We start from the raw sequence: 24,535 nt of genomic DNA, 5'->3' as shown, positions 1-24,535 counted from the left end.
GCTGTTGGTCTCTCTTGCTGGTTCTTTTTCTGTCTCCCATCCTCTTTTATCAGTCTCCACTGCGCCCTTGCTGTCTACGTGCTGTCTACCCGCTGTCTTGTCCTAGCGTCCCTATCACTCATTTTCTCCCCTTTGCCTTTATTTTTCTCACTTTTACTCTCTCTCTGTCTCTGTCTTTCTGTTTGAGTGTCTCATTCTTCCTGCCTTCCTGTCTTTTTTGGTCACACAGACAGAAAGAAACACACACACACACACACACACACACACACACACACACACACACACACACACACACACACACACACACACACACACACACACACACACACACACACACACCATCTTATATATAGAAACACTCTTTCACCTCTTGTCTCTGCCTCTCCCGCTCTGTCCCTCCCTGTCAAAACAGTAAAACGCAGTAGAGAAGATTCAGCCAGGCACAACACGTACGAACATCGTCCATGAAGCTCATACTGAATACAAATATAGAATACGCATTGGGAACTCACTAGATTTTTCTTTTTCCTTGGCTATTTTCTATTTCTGTCCTGTCAACTCTCCATCACCCCTTGGCCTTATTTTTTGTTAACTGCTCGATTTATGTGCATTGCAACTGACCGCTGGTTTACTTTAAGCAAATAATAGAATGTAACAGGATACTCTCTGAATAATTATATATATATATCATTATTATCTCAATAATGTTTAGTTCAAAAAAGCAACCTGAAAGCAAATGGCATTTCTTCTGTTAGACAGTATATGTAGTAGTGGTGCAAAGGTTAAAAATTAAGCTCTTGACTTTGGGGTCTCTGGTTTATTTTCCAGACCAAAACAAATCTGTGTGTGAAGTAAAAGAGCATCACTTGCTCCTCCTTAATTGACACTGTGGAGTTGACCTTGAAAAAATGTCCCTGCCTTTCTGTTGTCCAGCTGTTTCCCTGGATCTGCACAGTTACTAAAATGTTGAACCTACACAGGCTCATTAAAGTGTCACTAAATCACAAACATGTTTTCAGTATATTCTCACTCAATTTTTAATTTTAACTTAAATATCTATGCAGATAGATTTTTCCCACCAACCCAACACAATGTTTATTTTTTTTATGTAAAGCTCATTGCACTGGAGAATGACTTTGGAATATCTTTTCAGCTTTCAGAAAAAACTCACGCTTTCAAACCCACAACTTTCAAGAGTTTTTTTAATGGATTGACTTTGTCATGAATAATGTTTGTAGCGAACTATTACACAGTCTGATGGCTTCTGGCACAAAACACACACACAAAAAAGTCTTGTAGGGATGAGATGTGGGTTCAATGTGTTATTAGCTTATTAGCACCTATTAGCTTCTCTTATTTGCTGACGTCATCGCTAACCATGGCTTATACTAAGTGTGTTTGTTTTATGTCTTTGACAGGTGTCAGGAAGTTGGTAATGAGGAGAGGCAAAGAGAGAGGAGAGATGAAAAGTGCCCATTTCTTGAAAATTCTGGTTCAGAAGAAGATGTCCTACAAATCCTACAGTACATGGCAACCATACTGGGTAAGTACAGTAAGATGTGTGTGTCTGTGTGTCTTATTATGTGCTTTGCATTATATGTGTGTGTCTGTGTGTGATCTCCTCTGCATACCAGTTGGTGTGGTAATGAGTGTGTGTATGTATTTATTATAGTTTTCATCCTTTGTAACTGTCTGTGTTTTTTAATGGTGTTGCCCTCGATCGATTGCACTTTACTTTACTAATTTTATTATATGTCAAGACACACACACATGCATGCATTGTTTGTTTACATCTGTTCGTGGACAATTATATTTCAATCAAACAAAGCCATCCCACAGAGGCTAGTCCTCTAAAACACATTGTAGAGAGTTTTTAATGAAAAATTGAAATATGGTATCATATGATACCATTTTATGACGCTCACCTGGATGTGAGTCACGGTAGCAGCAAGCAGTAGACCAGACATCCTTCTCTAACATGCCACGTTTTCTTGCTCTTCTTGTGGGATCCCGAGGGAGCCTGTCCCAGTAGGATGTGCTCGGAATTCATCCACAGGGAGGCGTCCAGGAGGTCTTGCTGCCAATGAAGGCATCTGTGCGCAAACCACCTCAATTGACTCCTTTCAATCAGAATGAGCAATACTTCCACTCTATGTCCAAGGTCCTTCATTTGTCCTTAAGGCTGAGTCCAGACATCATGCAAAGAAAACCCTTCAGCTTCACTTTAAAAATCTAAAATCTAATTTTCAAAGAATATCCTTTTCATGTATATGTATTACTTTAATCTTGGAAATTCTTATATTATATATTTTTTTATATTAATAGTAATAGCATACAATGGCTCTATTACGTCGACATAATGCTAATTTGACATGTTTTTAAGAGCATTTTTATTATTGTGTCTTAAGAACTAGCATCACTTCTTGCATTGAATTGTTTGGAGTTTATCTGTAAGTCTACATAATTATACACTTTTAAGCCATTATTCATTTTTTTTATCAAATTATGTTTATTTTTTTGCACAAATTTGAGATTTCTTACAGTTTCCGTTCCATTTTGTGGTGTCAGGTTTTATAAATAATACATAAATATCAGTTTTCTTTTTGCTATAATCCCTTAATCCTATTTTTTCTTGAGATATTATTCAGTTGGTAGGCATGTGAGATGATTATTTTATCTAATCAATATTCATTATTTTAGCAAGGCTTTGATGTTTGATTACTTCAAACACTGTTATTTTGTGTTTGATATGCTTAATATTTTTTTAGCTGAATTTAAATCTTGGTCAAGACATTTCATGGAGCAGATGTAATGCTGGGTATCATGTAAAAGGCAGCTGTAACAGGAACATATTACACACGCTTAGGGGGATGCATTGAGAAAAATTACTGAAAAAGATTGATCCAAGATGCAAGTCTGTTTGATGTTGAATGACATGTCTTCTAAGTCATATTTCTTATGTTCATAAGTAGATTTTTTAAGTCAGGTATTCGATTGTGTGCATGTGGGCAGGTGAGGTGTATTGTTGTGTATCAGTCCATGATGTTAATAATTTGTGTCTATCCTCAAAAGAGTGATTTTCTGCATCGCTGACATCAATGTTTTGCATTCTCTCTCTCTCTCTCTCTCTCTCTCTCACAGGAATACCATTCTGTGAGCTGCGAGAGCATTTCGGAGAAGAGTTCTTCGGCCTCTGCTTTGAAGAAAATGAACGAGTGCTTCGGGCCGTAGGCGGCAACCTCCAGGACTTCTTCAATGGTTTTGACGCCATTCTGGAACACATTCGCACCTCCACGGGCCGCCGTGCCTCATCTGAGAGCCCCTCCTTCCAGTGCAAGGATCCCTACGAAGAGGAGAAAGGGAGAAGAAAATTGGATAATGTTGGAGAGCGAGGAGAAGGAGATGGAAGAGGGAAGGTGTTGCTTCTTCATTGTTTCAACCCTGCCTCTGTTGTTGGCTTGGTCATGCCAGGGTTGATCAGAGCTGTTGCCAGGCGGATCTTTCATTCAGAAGTTGAGGTGGAAGAGGTGCCACCACTAACTCCCTTATTGCCCAATGAAGACACAGAACACACAGACGGAGACTCCACAACCCCCACCCCGACTGCGTCCCCACCTGCCTCGCCCTCCTCGTCCCCGTCTCCTCCCTCTCCTTTCCAAACCGCTGTTCCCACAGTTTGCGTGTCCTTCCAGATCCAGGAGACATGCCCTCCTTCCCACTCCTCCCTCCCAAATTCTGCCTCAGTGAGCCCTGAGCGCCCCCCTCTTTCACTCTCCAACAACCCCAGTGATCTGCGCATAGGCCTGGCCACGTTTTGCCGTGCCTTTCCGTTTCACCTTGTTTTGGGGCCTCGCATGGAGCTACTGCAGCTTGGAGAAGGATTGAGGAGACAGGCTCGCATTGAGCTTCACCGGAGCGTCTTGTTCAGGGACTGTTTTGAGATTGTCTCACCCAAGATGGAGCCTTCGTTCCAGGGCATCCTGCTGAGACTTGCGTCCCCATTTACCATCCGCACCAGGCCTGATACAACGCAGTCCGGCACCAAGGAGAAGGTAAAGATCTCATTCACAACAGATGACAATGTTGCCTAAATCCAACTTTTCACCATATATTTTAGACAATTATTGCAGTTTTAGGAAGTGCTTGACCAAAACCAGTGACGAATTTGTCCCCAAAAATGTCTTTGTTACCACAGACAGTAATTAACTTTGTTGCAATAGATGACATATTCAGTTATTCAAATGGTGAGGGCCAAGGTAGTTAATATGAAAAAGGACTTAGCCACTCCATTTTTTTGATCACTGGAGAGTAGCTCCATGTCAGTCAGGCGGTTCAGTGTTTAAAGTAAACTCCACTGGCTATGTTTATTGTAATTGACTGGTATATTACCCAAATACTGTGATGTGATGCTCATTTATGTGTTTTTTAGTAGTTTTTGGACATAAAAGTCTATTGGGATAAGATACTTACCACTGGAAGGTTGGCTATGTAGATGATACATGTGAGTTCATTGTTGGGCGTCTTTTCATGGAATTGTTGGTACTAATAAAAATATGTAGTATCACCATCCTTACCCTCTAGGTCATAGTAAAATAATGTACAGTGCTAAAGTAAGCCTCATGCTGAAATCCACCTATTTTAGTTGCACAGTTATTAATTGCTCATTTGGTTTGTAACAGCACTTTTATTTGTGATATAAATATAAAAATCACCATATCTGTGCTATTATGTTATCAAATGAGAGCCTTGTGTGTCATAGTAACAAGGTGGAGTGCAAGACGGCCACATTTTCATTCAATTTCTAGTTAGTTTTATATGTTTCCATTGGATGCTAACAGACTGTTAGCATCCAAGCAGTCAAGCAGACAGTTTCTGAGTTTTGTATAGATGAACATTTAGTTGAACTTGTAGAGAGTGTAGCAGTGTTATTGGTCACTATAAAAGTTTGGGTGTACTAAGCAAAAAAAAAAAAAACGACAGAAAAATCAATCTGTCTACACTGAATGCCATTCCACTACATGTTGCATGTCACCCACAAGCCTGTGATGTTTCTACATGGGAAGAATGAGGTTTGAATTGGTTCCAATTTGCCAGGAACAATTAATCAATCAGAGTTGTATGCTATATCCAGTTCTTTACTGATTGGATGGTATCCTCAGGCTGTCAGTGTCAGCACCAAACACCCTGATGATAAATGAAACTGACAGAGAGGAGATGGCTCAGTCCAGCCACAGTGCTGTACTGGGTGTATGTATGATTGTGAATGGTGAGTTAGATACATCTTAAGTTGCACGCTCAAAAAGAAGATTACCGGTGTTTGTCTACTATTGCAGTTTTGGGTGGGAAGCTGTTGAAGGATCATGTCCCTGCAGTAAGCATCTTCTAATCTCCCCCGACCAAGAAAAACAAAACAAACAAGAAAATTAAAATTTTTTTTTAAACAATATTGATAAACAAATTTTAATTTTCTTGTTTGTTTTGTTTTTCTTGGTCGGGGGAGATTAGAAGATGCTTAAAAAATTGGTTTATCAATATTGTTTAAAGGGCTGCACGGTGGTGTAGTGGTTAGCACTGTCGCCTCAAGAGGGGCCCGGGTTCAATTCCCGGGCTAGACAACCTTCTGTGTGGAGTTTGCATGTTCTCCCTGTGTCAGCGTGGGTTCTCTCCGGGTTCTCCGGCTTCCTCCCACAGTCCAAAGACATGCAGCTTAGGTTCATTGATGACTCTGAAATTGCCCGTAGGTGTGAGTGTGAGTGTGAGTGGTTGTCTGTCTATATATGTCAGCCCTGTGATAGGCTGGCGACCTGTCCAGGGTGTACCCTGCCTTCGCCCCTTGACAGCTGGGATCGGCTCCAGCACCCCCGCGACCCTTAACTGGATAAGCGGTTACGGAAGATGGATGGAATATTGTTTAAAGGTACCTTTTGGTCACTTAGGGTATGTCAATTTAATTTTGGGGCTAAATGTTACGGGTATAAAAATACGTTTAACAGAGAGTACTCAAAGGTTCTAGTATATTGCTAGTGCAACTGATTCTGAGGCAGCTTTAGCTGAACTCAATCCCTCCCAGTTGTTTTTACTGGTTGTTGAGTCATTCGAGGAGTACTTTTTTGTGGTATCTTGTCTAGCCTGGGGCTGATTCTGTGAGGGAAACAGACAAAATAAGGATTTGTTTGAGAGTGAGCTGCACACAGTGTTAGGTCTTATGTACATGTACTGTTTGGTCTTTTCTAGGCACACCTGCTATTTTCACTCATGTAGGCAAAGCAACCCTATGAGTAAAAAGGTGGCTGAATATAAATGGTATGTGAGTTGGAGGTAGTAAAGGTAAATCATAATCCTTTCAGCTTGTCACTCAACTTGTCTTTTACTTTTTAAACATCTCTGCCGATTCACAGGGGTGTGACATGACTTACTGAATGAAGACATGGCTTGTCCAAATAGGAATATGATCTTATTTTATGTATCATACAGAGTGTCAAGATGTGAATAAATAGCACCACAGATCTGCAGCCAAAGGCAGATGGTGCAGTTAAAAGCCCTGTCATGTCATGTTTTCCTGTCAGAGCCCTGTTTGCACCAGTCTTTGCCCTGGCACGTAAATAGAACCCACAGACAGCTATCATACTCAAACGGCAAACAAACCAGTTAAAATACATTTCTTAACAACCCTGGTATAATTAGTATTTGCAGAATATGCCAAGTGATTTATTTTAGTGTGCTTCATGGTGCAAGATGATTAGGGTGGTCTGCTGCTTCATTTCAGTTCATGTCATGTCTGTGCTGCAGAGCATGTCTTATGTTCAGGATTAAAGACGGCAATGTATCTTGTAAAAATCTAGATATTGTATTTAAACATGTGCTGTAAGTCCTGGGTGTAAGGATTTAAACCATTATTTCGGGCTGTCCTATCAATAAATCTTTCTATCATTCTTGATTATTTAATAAACTGTTTCTCTATGAAGTCAGTAAATAGTGAAAATTTATAATTTATCACAGCCCAAGATGAGGTCTTCCAATGTCTTGTTTTATACATCCAACAGTCCAATCCTCAACACCCTTATGTCGACTTATTGCTGCAGCTCTCCTATTATTATGTTTTTAAAACATTTTTCAAGATGACATTACCCACAGTAGTTAATATTATTAGAAGAAGTAGCTATTATGTCATAATTTGTTAACATTTCTGTCTGAGTGAACAGCACAAAAGTGAATCATTCATATGGGCTCCTCTCATTCATGTTGTTTGCTCTGCAGTGTGAAGGCTAGGATAGTGTTTCAGCTTTGTGTACACAGAGCTCTAATCGGCTGATTTTGGACTTGTTTTGTACAAATAAACCAATCCCTTGGTTTAGTGCATTAATCTGAATAACTGACAACCAAACACAACTACGTAGGTTCACAGATCCTCCATACATCCATACATAAATACATACAGATGCACATAATAACTCATAATAACTGTCATCTACTCTCTGTCAGTGTCTCTAATATATTCACTATCATTATCTCTCCCTCTCTGCTGCTTAGTTCTATTTCTGTTTCTGCTCTAACATATTCAAAGCTTTTTGAAATGTTCCCACTTATAGATTTAGAAAGATTCTTAATTCAAAAAGTATTTATAGCTCAAAAATTGAAAATCAACAACAATAGCTCAAAAAAGTGCTTTCTCTTTCCTGGTCTTCCTCTTTCAAATTTTTAGAGCAAGAGAGACAGACATTACTTTCTTTTTGGTTCACCTTATGTCACTGTTCGGGTTACATTTTACCCACCGATCAATCACTCCCAAATATGTATTCTACTGTGACTGCTAGTAAGCTTTTACAGGTTATGATTCACCAGTATCTTATATATCTTGTATTTTCGCGGATCAGAGGAAGTGTAGTTGTAATTTGACTGTAATCCTCCATAATTCAAGAAGATGAATTTAAATTGAATCAGGTTTCTTATATAAACATTATTGTTTTATTTTATCCTAAGCACAAATTTACATGTCACAATATAGACAATTTCTTTGCTTTTGGATATATCAATCATATTTGGCACATTGTCACTGTTGCCTCACTTATATAAATAAGTATGTGTTTGTGGCTTTTAACAATGAAGAATCATAATGGTTTTTTTTATAAACCATTGATAATATTTGAGTTTTTGCCTTTATAGATGCCAGATCAATGGGGCTGGCAATGTACTTGAATTACTGACAGGATGTTCAGTCACAGCATTGTATTTGAGTTTGGGATTGGCTGAAGTATTAGTGTTCTGGGTCTGTGTGGTGGTGGCGTTATAATCTGTCTTTCTTATCTCTCTAGTCCATAGCCCACTGGTTAAAAAAAAAGGTAGTTCAGCACATTCATGATCGTTTCAGTGAGTCAGTGTAGCTGCCTTTTCTGTTCCCTTTTTATGTGTATCAGACCTGGATGCTGAAGTTTAAGTTAGACACTGGCTCCAAACTCCAAACAGCATCAGTTAGACACTTTAAGATGTGTGTTGCGGTATGTATTTGTAGAGTTGGGTGCGCGGACATTGTTTTACTATATTTTTGCCATATGAATCGTGTGACACCTGGGCAGAGAAGCAGAACAAAGGGGGAGAGGAAGAGAAGGATGGGCTGACATTTTCACTAGAAAGGGCAGCGAGAGAAGGCGACAGGCCAAGGTAAAGAGGCCACAAAAGAGCACTCCCCTGTGTAGCACTATGTGTGTGTATTAGAGTAGCCTGTAGTGGGTTTTCAGTTTGACTCCTTTCCTTTTATTCACCCAGGGACATGGGCTGTGCAAGAGGCATCCAAAGACCTACTGAAAAGGTCAAATCACAGCTCTCTCTTGTCTCCCTGCTTAGTGTGAGCACTGCGATCTGCACACAGGGGAGGGTACACAGGTTGCACTGTCAAAAGCTGTCCTCTAACCAGTTCATCATCTTGTTCATCATGTCTCCTTAACACCACAGTTTCCTTTATCCTTAAAGGTCCCATATTGTAGAAAGAAAGATTTCCCAGTTATTTTTTTTATTATAAAGCAGGTCTACGGGGTATATAAATACTAAGTCAGCATGGAGATACACAGACCATATTCAGAAACTGTGCTTTTAAACAAGCAGCCAGGACTTCTGTACAGTTGTGATGTCACAATTACTCAGTCACTGGTAGAAGTGTCACTAAACTGCGTTGAAGTTGACACACAAGTAAGTCCCCCGGCTGCAGTTACGCTCTGAAGAAGGCTTGATGAAAGGTTATGCTTTCGAAGCTTGGAACAGAGCTGAACTAAGCTCAGATATCAGCAAACACTTTTTGGTGGTTTGGTTATCAGACATATCAACAAGGTTATGCACTCGCTTTTTTTAAGCATGTAGAATTTAGCCTACTAAAAGACAGGAAATGTAAATGTTGATGTCATTTGTTTGGGCCAGGGCCAAGCTGTGGATGTAGACAAACTTGGATGATGATATTTTCTTTCTCTTAACAACAACAGGATGAATAAGACAGAGAATCCATGAATCACAACACCTGCCTCCACGTTAGTGTTGCCAGCGCTCTAAAAAATAAAAAGCTCCCAGACTCTTTGGGTCACAGAGTCAGAATTCTGGTTAGGATGAGTCAGTGCTTTTTTTACGGATCTAAGTGAACAATGTGTGTGGAGCTGGAGTCCTAAACCAGCAGTCTTGTCTTGACTTCAGCTGATTTTTAGTTTTTAAAAAAATGCCCTTAGTATTCAGACACAAACCCTGATCTTTTCTATGACATTGGTACCCAATGTAATATGTTATGGGAGATTGAGGAGCAGGACGATTTGTGAAGGCTAAGGAGTACTTAAAGTACTAAAATTTGCAATGTCATACTTGCATTTTCAGGGTTTCCAGAATGACGTTTTGTTGTGCATGTGTGCAGCTGCGTGTCTGAGTACAAAGACAAACTTGACATTAGCACCACCTTTGATCTGTTTCTAGATAAATCACTGCCGTGATGGTTTGTTTGTTCAGTGGAGAAAATCCTTTGAAAATCACTGACCTCTTTGTCTCTGTCTGCTACTGATACATTTACAAAACAGGGCAAATGAAAATACAATGGAGGAGGAAAAACAGGCATGGAAACAGGAATAAAACACCGGAACAAGACACAGCTATTTTAGTTTGATAGTTGAAACAAAGATAAATAGAATAGAATGTCTCACATAATTGTATTGGGGTATCTGTGACAATGGGGACGATCTATTCTTCTATTCAATTACACTTTCACGTCTGATTTCCAGTGTATACGTCATGTTCCAGCAGCATGCTGTTAGGCGGCATTGCTGAAGGTACTAACAACACATCAGCTGTCTGGAAGTTCTATGGCTGCTTGCAATATCTGCAAAGCCAATGTTTTGAGGGGTGGCAGTAGCACTGTGAAATATAACACCACCAACTTATTCAAGCACTTCCAGATGCATCCAGCAGCATTTCAGCTGCTATATTATTATAAATTTGGAATTTAAATATTTACTCTAAATGCTCACAAAGAAATGTGATTCCTGTTTCGTTTAAATCTTTTTTACCAAATTGCTGGTGCTCGATTTATTATTTTAACAAAACAAATAACTTTTCAGTGAATTCATATCTACATGTTTATTGGTTACATTTTGTTTAGCAAAGTTAGGGAAGCATTGTTAAAGTCAAGCTTGATTTTTCCTTACACATAAAAGAATGATCTCTTCCACACAGTGAGACATACAGCGTATTAATAAGACACTGGTATTGGACTGGTAGTCTGTATCAGCCGAAACCCAAAGCCCAGGTATCGGTATCGGGACAGTAAAAGAAGAGTCAGTCCATCCCTAATTTTTTTAAGGTGGAAAACATATGATGCAGAAATAGGCTATTCATTCTTTTTGCATAAAAGAGTTAAAAAAATGGTCCTCAAACATATTTGCGGCCAAATTGCTGGTGTTTGAAAGATGTATTTACAATAAAGCTGTTTGATGTCATCTCTATTAAACAGTTTTTATTCCATTAATTTCAAACAGGTCTGTTTTTCAACTTGATCCAATTTTTCAATCAGGTGCATATTAGTGCAGAAAGACATGCAGATCCAGTTTCCAATAGGATGAGTGCTAGATCAAAGAAATAGCAAAATTAATTAAAACTGATTGATCCACACACCAAGTAGCTCCTGTTAGAAGATTCTTTTTAAATGCTATGTTATTCCTATTACTTCGTGTTTTGAGCTTCCTGTTTTAATACATTTAAATTTGCCCCAAACAGTCCTATTAGTTGATTACCTGCATCCAGTGCATTTAAACATTGTCTGTTATTTTTCTATAGCTTGCATAAATCCTGCAAAATGACGCGTTTTGATCTCTGATTCTAGTCGTAAATTAATTAACCTCACAGCTGATTTTTTTTTTTCAATATGAATCAGCATTTTAAAGCTTTTGCTGACTCTTTCATCTGAAACGACAAAGTACAAGCACTTCCCATGCAAATGTGTGTGTTTTGTTTTTTGAAATGTAATGTTTATCTAGGCTACATGCTGCGTGTGAGTGTGTGCATTTCTTTTACTGTGAGAGTGGGATGTAGGAATATGACACAATATAGCCGGTGTCTGACTAGATTGGAGCATTGTGTTTGTGTGTGTGTGTGTGTGTGTGTGTGTGTGTGTGTGTGTGTGTGTGTGTGTGTGTGTGTGTGTGTGTGTGTGTGTGTGTTGGAGAGAGAGAAAGAGAGGGATGAGAGAGGCTGACTCATTAACTCTTTGCTTCTCAGTGCTTCATCATGCAAATGAGTGTGTTGACATGCCAGAGACCGCTCACAAAAGACAATCCATTAGCTGTCCGTTCCATCTCCCTCTATCCTTCTCTCCATCTTTGTCTCTTGTACATCATGTGTCTCGTTCTCCTTGTCTCTCTCTCTCTTGTCCCTCTCTGCTCACTCCCTCTTTTTTTCTTCAGCTCCTTGTTGCCTATGGTGATAGCAGCCTGAATCTGTACATTAAGATAGATCTTGTGTATGTAGAATGTGACATCACAGTGTGCCTTGCTATTTTAGGACATAAAACATTAACATAAACTTATGCTTTATAATACAAACCCTCAAACATGCATACATTCAAAACACACAAATATGCACAGAGTGACTAGGCATCAACAATAAATAGATTTGATCTGAATTTGAATTTTCAAAGCATTATTGTTGGCGCTAAATTTTGTAGTTGGACAAAAGAAACATCCATTTCCGTAACCTGCTTATCCAGTTAAGGGTCGCAGGGGTGCTGGAGCCGACGTGATAAGGTACGGATGGGTGATGAACCCATGATCTTTGGTTTACGAGACCAACGCCTTACCACTTGGCCACCACCCCCACTACAAAAGAAACATGTCAAAGCATAACAATCAGTTTCAATGCCCAGAAATATTGCATTAAAAACATTTTAACAAGTTTATCTGTAAAGAATTCTCAGAGTTACAGCTGCAGAACGTTATTTCCTTGTGGTGACAATGCAGTGGCCTTGAACAAGGGCTCGGGGTAAATGTGTAACAACCTAACGCAAAGAATAATCACTACATATTGACTAAGACACAACATACTGTTTATTCTCACAGTTTGATTTGGTTTTAGCCGGTTGCATTGAGTTTTTACTGATTCATCTTTTATCTTACTTTTACTTTTCTCCGATTTTCTTTGCCTCTATCCATCTAGCTATTTCTACTATTCTATTATTTCTCATAATCTATTTCTATTTTATTTAGCCCTCCCACCTTATTTTTATCTGTCTCCTATCTCTCCCACCCTTCCCCCTTCTTTCTGTGTGATGCTTTCTTTCCTAACCACTCATTTTGCCCTTCCTTCCTCCTTCGTCACTCACCTCCTCTTTCACTGTGCTGTAATGCCAGAGATGCAGGCAGAAGGAGAGGAGAGTGCTGAGTTAAACACAGACGCACAACTAGGCCAACGCAACTGCCTCCAGGGATGTGTGCATGTGTGTGTCCATGGATGTTTGTATCTGTGCATTAGTGTGTGTGAGAGAGTTTGTGACAGATTAAGACAGAAAATGAGAGTGACAGAGCAACATAGCACGGACACAGAGAGTAATCTGGTGAGACACCGGTATAATTATACCTACTGTACAGAATTTAAAAAAGCAACAACAGCTGTTAGATGGAAATTTCAATCTTCATTATGTAACAGAAAAGACACAATGAAACAAAAATGGCATTAATGGCAGACATCTTGCATTCAGGCAAAGTCATGCCAGTCCTGCAGGATTGCTTGATGAGTTTGCTGGTCCTGATGCTTTGATGCTGGGGCATCCCACATTTAAGGCTTTACAGTGTGTACAGGATACTGAGTCTAGACTAACATAGTGTGGTGACCTTAGCTTTAAAGCGCAAGCTATTTAAGGTTTACCTGAGCAGGCATTGTTCCAGCTGGTCCTTGTCAAGTAAAAGTGCAACTTGCAATTTTTCCTGTGAATGGCAGGTTGCAAGGCCATTCTGCACAATCTGCATTGCTGGTCATACTGCTTGTAGCAAACTGACTTGTAACAAATCATGAGCCTGTACCTGAAGCAGTCTCATCCCACAGAACATTTATTGTAATTGTGTAACCTGTATCTTGCCCAGTCTGACTATTGATGAATTAGTGTCTGCTTTTGAGTGGGTGTACTCACACAACTGTTCTTAAACTCCAAGATGGCACTATGATTACTGCATTATTGGTGTGGCAGCATGTGCAGATGTTAGGCATACAGTGCTACAGTAAAACCATGCCTACTAAACTACTGAATTAGTGTGTGTGTATGTGTGTGTGTTCTTAGTTGGTCAATCAGTAGTTCATAAAAACGGTTTCACACCAAGTTGTGTTTCAGGGGTTAAGTGTGTCTTGAACTCGGACCCTGTGGGTTGCAGGCTGCATTATGTGTTTATATGTGTGTATGTCAGTGTTTTTGAGAAACAGACAGGAAGAAGCAGTATGTGGGTCTCCCTGTTGGAAATACTGCGTTTGTGTGTGTGTGTGTGTGTGTGTGTGTGTGTAGATGTAGACTGTATGTATTATGCAGACCTAGGAGAGCCTTGTGCTATAAATAAAACAGGGCTGCAGTGTGCTCACTGGCGGAATAATCTATCTGACACTATGGAGAAAGAGAGAGAGAGAAGTAATTGAAGAGACAGAGAGAAGAGCATAGAGAGAAAAGGAGCGACAGGCAGGAATGAAAGACAGGTGAACATGGGGAGAGAAAGAGAAACTAAAGAAAAAAAGGAAAAGGAACAGGGGCAAAGACTAAGCAGGAGCTAGAGTCGTATTCAAAAGGGCAGCAATGTGCAATGTCTGTTTCAATTTCTCTCTTGTACGTCTTCAGGCTGTTTGGTTTGTACTCCCCACACCTGGTGTGTGTTGTCATCATGTTTAAGGGCTCGTGTGCAAAATGTCAAGAAGCTAGTGAAACCAATTATTATTCACCAACAATTGCAGTATTTATTATGCTGGCAATAATACTGCAGTTGTTGGTAGATCTGCAGCCTTGCAAGCTGTGTTTCTTTCAAAATGAGAACGCTTCCTGACAGAAATATCGTTATTTTACTTACAAGTTGGCTTCTTGAATTGTCTTAAAGCCAATCAAATGCTTAATGTTCAAAGATGTGCCATACGTATGATATCATAGGTTGTTCAAGGACATTTGGATAGATTGTGTGTCAAACCAGTGACATTATAATGATGATAGGATTGTCTTCCTAATAACTAGATCACCAGTTAACCCAGTTTTTACAGGCTCTTCCCATGCAGGTCAGCCTACATTATACATTAGACCTTGCCATGCTAAATGAAATTTACTATCAAATAAATCAGTTGTTGCTGAAATTATAATCTCTGTTGTATGTACAACATAATGTTGTATATACAGTGGGGCAAAAAAGTATTTAGTCAGCCACCAATTGTGCAAGTTCTCCCACTTAAAAAGATGAGAGAGGCCTGTAATTTTCATCATAGGTATACCTAAACTATGAGAGACAAAATGAGAAAAAAATTCCTGAAAATCACATTGTCTGATTTTTAAAGAATATATTTGCAAATTATGGTGGAAAATAAGTATTTGGTCAATAACAAAAGTTCATCCCAATACTTTGTTATATACCCTTTGTTGGCAATGACAGAGGTCAAACGTTTTCTGTAAGTCTTCACAAGCTTTTCACACACTGTTGCTGGTATTTTGGCCCATTCCTCCATGCAGATCTCCTCTAGAGCAGTGATGTTTTGGGGCTGTCGCTGGGCAACACGGACTTTCAACTCCCTCCACAGATTTTCTATGGGGTTGAGATCTGGAGACTGGCTAGGCCACTCCAGGACCTTGAAATGCTTCTTACGAAGCCACTCCTTCGTTGCCCGGGCGGTGTGTTTGGGATCATTGTCATGCTGAAAGACCCAGCCACGTTTCATCTTCAATGCCCTTGCTGATGGAAGGAGGTTTTCACTCAAAATCTCACGATACATGGCCCCATTCATTCTTTCCTTTACACGGATCAGTCGTCCTGGTCCCCTTGCAGAAAAACAGCCCCAAAGCATGATGTTTCCACCCCCATGCTTCACAGTAGGTATGGTGTTCTTTGGATGCAACTCGGCATTCTTTCTCCTCCAAACACGACGAGTTGAGTTTTTACCAAAAAGTTCTATTTTGGTTTCATCTGACCATATGACATTCTCCCAATCCTCTTCTGGATCATCCAAATGCTCTCTAGCAAACTTCAGACGGGCCTGGACATGTACTGGCTTAAGCAGGGGGACACGTCTGGCACTGCAGGATTTGAGTCCCTGGCGGCGTAGTGTGTTACTGATGGTAGCCTTTGTTACTTTGGTCCCAGCTCTCTGCAGGTCATTCACTAGGTCCCCCGTGTGGTTCTGGGATTTTTGTTCACCTTGTGATCATTTTGGCCCCACGGGGTGAGATCTTGCGTGGAGCCCCAGATCGAGGGAGATTATCAGTGGTCTTGTATGTCTTCCATTTTCTAATAATTGCTCCCACAGTTGATTTCTTCACACCAAGCTGCTTACCTATTGCAGATTCAGTCTTCCCAGCCTGGTGCAGGTCTACAATTTTGTTTCTGGTGTCCTTTGACAGCTCTTTGGTCTTGGCCATAGTGGAGTTTGGAGTGTGACTGTTTGAGGTTGTGGACAGGTGTCTTTTATACTGATAACAAGTTCAAACAGGTGCCATTAATACAGGTAACGAGTGGAGGACAGAGGAGCCTCTTAAAGAAGAAGTTACAGGTCTGTGAGAGCCAGAAATCTTGCTTGTTTGTAGGTGACCAAATACTTATTTTACCGAGGAAATGACCAATTAATTCATTAAAAATCCTACAAAGTGATTTCCTGGATTCTCCCCATTCTGTCTCTCATAGTTGAAGTGTACCTATGATGAAAATTACAGGCGTCTCTCATCTTTTTAAGTGGGAGAACTTGCACAATTGGTGGCTGACTAAATACTTTTTTGCCCCACTGTACTTGTGGTTAAGTATGTATGTGTGTGTGTGTGTGTGTATGTGCATACGTATGTATGCAGTCAGGTAAGCATAGAAAGGCACGTTTTTTGAATATGTTCATCATTTGTACGTTCGTTAATGCATTTCCGAAGCTAAAGGAGCACATTGGTTTGAGAAAAATGATTATCAGGTGGACATGACATCCATAGTAGTGAGAGGCTAATAACGAAAATCAATCTGTTTTCCATGACCCCTTCTCCTCTGGCTCAGTGTATTTCTGCAAAATGTGCATATAATCAGGATTGTCTATAAGGTTTTCCCTTCCCCTTAGCCTTGACAAAAAGCCTAACTGTCTTAACTATTTCCTTTCCCATTTGATTGCTCTGCCAGGTTATGGAGTTGAAGGGTCAGATGATCCATGTGCCCGAGTCCTGCTCCCTGATGTTTCTGGGTTCGCCACGTGTTGATAAATTGGAGGAGCTCATGGGCAGGGGCCTCCACTTGTCAGATATCCCTATCCATGATGCCACGCGGGACGTTATCCTGGTTGGGGAGCAGGCCAAGGCCCAGGATGGCCTGAAGAAGAGAATGGACAAACTTAAGGTAGAGTGGTTAATTATGGATCTAGTCATATTTAGTGTGCAGGATACTTAGAAAATGTCAGTTTATTTGACCACTTTTCCGAGCAAAAAATAAGCTTATGAATAGCCATACAGATGTTTTGCTTTTTTGTGGCTTCGTGTTAAAAGACACTTACTTTCCACCTTCTGGAATAAATGTAAACTCTTTAACTTTACAGTAGGCTGATCACATAGGAACTCACTTGTGTCACGGCATAAGTAGTATTGGTAAAATGATTTGTTGTTAGGTATAGTTGTTTAATTACTACTAAGCCTTACCAGCAACAAAAAGGCCACAACTAACACTAAATGCCTTTGGGTGCAAATAACAAGAAGGGATGCAGGCCTTACCTGAATCCCAGTGAGCTATAACCACCTTCGCCATGTGGTAGGGGGCCCCGTGCAATTCCCCTTTTTTTGTTGCTGCATTTAGGTTAATAATAGACGCAGATAGAAACTAAACCAAAATACTTCAAGGATCATCCAGTGTCTCAAAAACAAGGCCTATTGCTGTCAGCAGCACGCCACTTTTTACTTCCTTACTGTCTCTCTAGAGCCTGCCATGACATGCTCCTATTAAATAAGACCCGCCATCTTGTCTATTAGCAACCAATCAAATTAACAAATTACGTGTTGAAATAGGGAAAATACAAAAATATATTCTGTATGTTTGGTAGGTCTTTATTTCTGTTTTCCATCATGCGAGTTGCGAGACAACTCACTGAAGCGAACTTGTTTAATCCAATACTTTGGCTGTGCTGACTGATTCATAATGGTTGGAAGAACGTGGCTCCTGGGACTTGTTCTTATAATTTGCTTTCAAAGTACCCTTGAACAAGTCACTGAGTTTTGACCCAATCCTATGCGTCTGCTCACTGCAACACTCTCTCAAAACAACTTCTCCCTCAGGCCACAGTTATAAATAGCTATATCTTAGTTTGACTTGCTCGCTTGAACAATGGTATAGCACTGCATCAGACAGATTTGGCATTATGAAGCTCGCCCACGGACACAATTACTCATATGCAGATACACAAAATCAAAAATAAATCAAATGAATACACAAATACATTTACATGCACCAGCAGTTTTTAATTTTGTGCAGTACTCCCACATCCCAGAATCATTGGCACCAGTGCCTTCTTCAAAGCAAAGCACACAGAACAATACCTCCCAATTTCCTTCTCTTTTCTCCTCTACCAGGCCACATTAGAGCGGACTCACCAGGCACTGGAGGAGGAAAAGAGGAGAACCGTGGATCTCCTTTATTCCATATTTCCAGGTGATGTGGCGCAGAAACTGTGGCAGGGTCAGCCAGTGCCCGCTCGCAAATTCGATGATGTGACCATGCTGTTCTCAGACATCGTGGGATTTACTGCTGTGTGTGCCCAGTGTACACCTATGCAGGTCATCTCCATGCTGAACGAGCTTTACACACGCTTTGACTACCAGTGTGGCATTCTGGATGTTTATAAGGTCAGTAGAAAGAAATACACACACATTTTTCATTATGTGATGCCGTAATATCTGTTGGGACGGGGCATAATTCTTTTGGGGAGTTTTCTAAACTGTGAAACAATGGGATATCAGTTAAGGGATTGTTAAACATTGTCATGGCTTTATTGGTTTACATGCACACCTGAGGTCATGTGAGGTCATCGCAAAAGATAAATTGTTCTCCAGGAAGTGACAGTTTCCCAGGAACTTAGAGCCCTTCCTTCCATGAAGTCTTTAAAGTTTACAGTGTCTTTCTCTGTGTACTGGATATATATGTGTTTGTGTGGGCATGTTTTACCTGTATTGTGGGGACATAAATCTGATTACTCAGTTGTCACACTGTGACAGCGTGCCTCTTTTGGGGCGGGGGGTCAAAATAGGGACTATTGCACGTCCCCATAACTCAAAGGGGGAAGACTTGGTTTAAGGTTAGTCAGGTTAGGTTTAGGTTAAGGTTAGGGAAAGTATTATGATCAGGCTAGTAGTGGTTAGGGTTACATTCTCCATTGAATGTAAGTCAATTTAATGCCCCCAAAAGTCATGAAAACTGAACCGTGTGTGTGCATGTCTATGTGTGTGTGTACTGTTTGTTGATTAATGGCCAGTCTGTGGGAGCTTAACAAAGATGTGTCACTATTGCCCATCTGACAGTCAGGCTTTGAGCCTACAGTCTTCATTCTAGTCGGCCCTCTCCCCCTCCCCCATCCTTACTGACTATCATCACATCAGTATTTCTCTTCATTTTGACTCTTTCCATCCTTTGCTTCTCCCCATCATCACCATTGCCATCATATTTGCTCTCTCTCTCATTGCCTCAGTCCCTGTGACAACGACATATACTTGCTACTTTCCAATAAAAAAACGTGCTTTTCCTGTGTGTTATATCTCAGAAATGTCACATGTCAGATTACTGAAGATAGGAAGAAGAGATACAGAGAGGAAGGCAGAGATATTTGGTGTATTAAAGAGGGGTTATGTGTATAGCATTTAAAGAACGAGTGTGTATGTGTAAAAGAGAAAGCAGGAACAGGAGGATAAGCTGAAGAGATTGAGGGATGCATATGTCGCCATTGTCATGGTTACTGTCGAAATGATTGTGCTGGTGGCAGGCCTCAATAAATCCTAGTTTTCTTTCTCCTCTTGTGCCATCTATATTTTTTTCTCTATAAGGACCACGTCAACTGCTTTGACACATAGCTCACTCCTTCAATTGGAAATATGGCAACAAAACCCTGAAAACGACACTCCTTGATGGCTTTATTAACGTGTGTTTAGAATTTGGCTTTTGGAAGTAATTCAAGGAACACTTGTTATGACTGTACTTCAATCTCTGGCATAGTAAGCTTAAACATTGAACTAGGAATGACTTGACTTCTGTTTGCAGCTGTCGTGTATATGGAATGAGCTCATAACAGCAAATGAATACCTTACTGCGTGTGGGAAACACTGCACTGTTGCTTAAGAGATCAAGTGAGATGTTTATTCATTGGCTATACATACAATAATGTAATGAATTTCATTATACATAGATAACGATGGCACCGAATTAATCCAAGCATTTCTACATACCAACCCATTACCATTTCACAGTTCTCTGGTCTGATACATCACAGCCTAAACAGTACAAACAAACAAAAACATTTTTTTGTTTGTTTGTACTGTTTAGGCTGTGATGATGTTTAGACTGTTTAGACTATTTATTTTTTCTTAGTGATTTTATAAAAATAATAAATCTTTATAACAATGGATTACAGCATTTTTTCCATTTAGTAGACTTAAATTAGCTTTGAGCTAACTCTGGCACTGCACAATTTGTCAAGCATTTATATTTGATATTCTTCATGGTTTCTTACAACTATAATACAATTGAACTATTTGTAATGCCTTTTATATATACTGTTAAAACACTTAATTAAAAAAAGAAATTCTGATCGTATTTCAGTGATCTTCAGATGGATGCCATGGTGTCAAGAATTTATAGAAATGCTTGTTTTTTGGTTTTCTCAGCCTCAGACTGGGTCAGAAGCGATGCAAGGTGCTGTAAGTGGCTTTGCCGAGATCCTTCTCCAAATGCTAACCAACTCTTATTGTGAATAATTCAGGCCAAGAGTGGGAAACAGACGGATACTGTAGTTCTAATATTTCAAGAGGGATGAAGGAGTTCTTTTAATTTACTACTCATTGGAGATGTTATGAGTGGTTGAATGGAGGGCTACTTGGTCTCACACATCAGCTCAGCCACACTTATTCATTTCAGTTTCTGATCCTCCTCCACTGTTTCTCATACAGATCGAAACAATAGGCGATGCTTACTGTGTGGCAGGAGGACTTCACAAGAAGGTTGATAGTCATGCAAAGCCAATCGCACACATGGCTCTGAAGATGATGGAACTTTCTGAAGAAGTGCTGACACCAGATGGGAAACCTATCAAGGTGAGTTTTTAATTTTTTGTAACACCAATCCACTGCTGGCACACAGAATCTGGCCTAATTATCCTAAATTGTTGCTATTTTATTTATGATAATGACTTGTTATTCATACTTTAACTCTGTGTGCCATTTTATATTTAGTCTATTTTATTTTACATGTGTAAATTTATTCCGTTTGTCGGCCATTCATTTATATTTGGTGCAGAACTCTGCCACCAACTGAACTTCAATGAGCTATATGGCTTGTTGATGCCTCTATGTTTTGCATGTTGAGTCTGTCCCAGAGTCTGTCATGTCTTGCATGACAAAATCCAGAAAACGTTAAGTCCTATAATCAATCATTAGTTTTCTTTTTAATGCACAAATATCACATTTCCTGTAGTTTGAAGGTACGTGAGAATTGCTGCGTAACAGAGAATAGTAATGAATCTTTGGTGCTGATGGTTCAGGGGAGTGTATTTTTATGAAAATGTAGCAAGAGACATAGTGCACCTTAATAGTGTGTATCTGTGTTTGAGTTATGCCTATTCTCTCCCAGCAAGCTGCATATGTCATTCAGCTCAAGACACTGTAGTTTAACTGTAAGAGTGTTTCTCCTGAAATTGATATGACACCGGTGATGAGATAGAGAAAAGACGTATCACTGCTTCTTTTCTTCTTTCACATAAACAATCTTAAGCAGAGTACTGACAGGCATGCAGAGAGTACACAAACCTTTAACAGCCAAGTTAGATTTTTGCTCCTGCTCCATTTTCTCATAGAATTAACATTAATAAGCGACAGTTGATATGACCTACCACTGGTGACGTGTCATTTTAACTGCTGAAAGCAAGTCAGTGCTGGCTAAAGATGAGAAGCTGCTTCCTGAATGTTTTGTGCACTGATCTTTGCCAATAAGAAAGAGAGAAGAGAAATAATTGACTTGTTGCCATCTGAGATTAACAATTTGTTTCCAACCCAGGTGGAATAAAGTCCATCGCTAGTGCAACAAAATTATTCTTCACATTCACACACTTAAAGTTTTACTCTGAATTGCAGTGAAATGCTTCCCTGTAGAGCTTCCCTCTTTAGTGTCCATGAATGTTTTTTAATGTAGATGCATTTGAGTTTACAGTTGGAGATGATTATATGTGCCTGTGTGTGCTGTGTGGGTGTATGCCTGTGATGTTTTGTTCTATTTATGTGCCATATGCTTCATTTTGGTTTTCAACTGTCTTTGCTCTAATCTTCTCCCTCGCCATACCTCTTTATTTCTCTCTCTGTCCTCCTTCATTATGTCCTCTTTTCCCATTTTTTAGATGTGATTACTGTGTATTCACCTTACACAACCTCCCAGACGCTGCTTGATTGACATTATTGCAGGACAATTTTTTTTTCCAAATGGGTTATTCGTTTATTTAGTTTATGTTACAAATGTAACAAAATGTGCATTTTACCATTTTAAGTTCCTTTTTCGTTTGTGTTTTTTACCCACAGTTATTTTTTGCATATTTGCTAGAGAACATTTAAAATGGTTACGTTGCTAGAGGAAAAGCATGTGTCCCATGTATCAACTACAGCAACATGACATACACTTTCACACACTGTGAAAAAAAGAAGTGTTATGTAGAGCATATTAGTTGCAATTGTTTCTGTGATAGTTTATCCGCCTTCTGAATCCATATTGTGTGTCCATGTGGAACTGCATTCAACATGTTTTAATGGAGTTGCAAGCTTCTCTTTTACAGAAAAAAAGATGACTATATTAAGTAGGGGGGGAAGGAAAGGATTCAACTCTGGGAATAGAGTTCAAACCTCTCATGTTAATTTAGTAGAATGAAAAGGGAACACAGGATATGATTTATTTATGTCTATCCTCGTTCCAGTCTCTGTCAAGGTCAACCATTACCCTACGATGTCTTTGGTTTGCTTTGGCTTGGGTACTAACTTGCAATGTCATTAATAGTCATTACATATGAGGCATTTTTTTTCTGGTTTCATCAGTGAAACAGAATTAACACATGAAGCAAAGCAATGAATAAAGAGATTTAGGACATTGTCATTGTTATCATGATCTGTCTTTCCTTTTACTAATGGGATAATGCTGCTGATTTTCTATTTTTACTTCTGTTTGAGTAACATTTCAGGAAATGACTGAGCCTTTAAATGTTTTTTATACTCAGACGCATTAAATGGCCTTTGGGTTGACTGCCACGGACATGTATGTATTTTCGGGCAGCTAGAACAGCGGGTAGAGTAGGTCGTCCTTTTATCACATCGTTGGTGGTGAAATTTCATTGATGTCCTGTATGTATATGTTGTAATTAAGTTTAAGTTTAATTTTTCTTCATTTGTGCTAATGTGTCGGCAATAAGAAAAGTATAGAATAACGGCAGAGTTATCCTTTACAACTTGATTTGAAAATATTCAATCTGTATCTACTTTTGAGAAGAATTAGCTACATTTCTTTATATTTTGCAATTGAGCGCATTTGATTTGACCTTGTTTAAAAAATACGCACTGAGAATGACGCACATACAAAACGTGTATGTGAGAGATATGCTAAGACAGATAGCAGCGTATAACAGACAGGACACTGTTCTGTTTTCTTCTGTGGTCCCAACATTGTCAATTTGTTTCGAAATAGAAAGGCCTTGCCAAGAATTTTTGGCCTGCTCTCTTGCTCATCCACTCCTCTCTCTCTCTCTCTCTCTCTCTCTCTATTTCTTCTTCCCCTCTTTTTGATTATCCCTCCATCCTCTCTAGTTCCCTTACTTCTCCTCTGCAACCTCTCTCTAACTCATTCCTTTCATTTTCCACTTTAGTTTCCTACTTGCTTTTCCTCTCAGATTTTTTTTTGTTCCGCTTTTCTACAATTTTCCCTCTCTGTTGTGCTCTCCTCTTTTTTTTTTATCCCTCCTCACTTCATTTTGGTATAAAGGCCAGTTATAGAGATATTCAACACTTCAGCATGATAAATGCTGTTCAGTGAGTGCACTCAACTCTAGCCAATGTTGCACTGTTATGCAAACTAGCATGAGAGCTGTGAGAAAACGTTTCGTGAGAGAGAAATGGAGAGTGATCAAGGGACAGAGAGAGACATTTATTCAAGGGAGATATCAAGAGAGAAACACATATAGAAATCAAACAAACAAAGATGTTTTCAGCTTAATTACTGGTTCAATTTCAGGCCTGTGGCATGATCCTCTTGCATGTGTGTGCTTGTTGGTATGAGTGGGTGAGTGGGTGTGGATATCAGGGATGTAGTGCTTATCTTGTCACTGCTAATATTGTTAAAATGTGTTCATGTGGGCTTATTTCCGATGATCATACATTATACCAGCAGTATCTGAGCAATAGTAATTAAGAAATGGTCAGGGACCTGTCATGCCAACCAAAAGTGGCTGCTTTCTCCTGACCAGATGTTCACCTTGCGGTTGCCATTGCCTCCTGGTCTGCAGTACAAAGATTTTCAACTAATCAATTAAGCGACTGATTGTTCAATACTAAAAGCCATCAAAATGTTTCCTCAGATAAAAGACTGCTTGCATGTGTAATGGT

The 24,535-nt window shown here is 39.6% G+C and overlaps 1 protein-coding gene across 1 annotated transcript in view; it reads left to right on the top strand.

Moving 5' to 3' along the window:
- Window positions 1-24,535, top strand: part of gucy1a2 (guanylate cyclase 1, soluble, alpha 2) — a 33,207-nt gene that overhangs the window by 5,888 nt on the left and 2,784 nt on the right. Inside the window, exons 3-7 of the mRNA XM_054603063.1 lie at window positions 1,419-1,543; window positions 3,142-4,052; window positions 16,839-17,051; window positions 18,272-18,544; window positions 20,855-20,998. Coding sequence (XP_054459038.1) covers window positions 1,419-1,543; window positions 3,142-4,052; window positions 16,839-17,051; window positions 18,272-18,544; window positions 20,855-20,998 — 1,666 coding nt within the window. The remainder of the gene's footprint in view (window positions 1-1,418; window positions 1,544-3,141; window positions 4,053-16,838; window positions 17,052-18,271; window positions 18,545-20,854; window positions 20,999-24,535) is intronic.

The sequence above is a fragment of the Anoplopoma fimbria genome, chromosome 1 (genome assembly GCF_027596085.1).
Source record: "Anoplopoma fimbria isolate UVic2021 breed Golden Eagle Sablefish chromosome 1, Afim_UVic_2022, whole genome shotgun sequence".
In the NCBI taxonomy this organism is placed as follows: Eukaryota; Metazoa; Chordata; class Actinopteri; order Perciformes; family Anoplopomatidae; genus Anoplopoma; species Anoplopoma fimbria.
The sequence above is the reverse complement of the archived record's forward strand: the minus strand, read 5'-3'. Positions and strand labels throughout refer to the sequence as shown.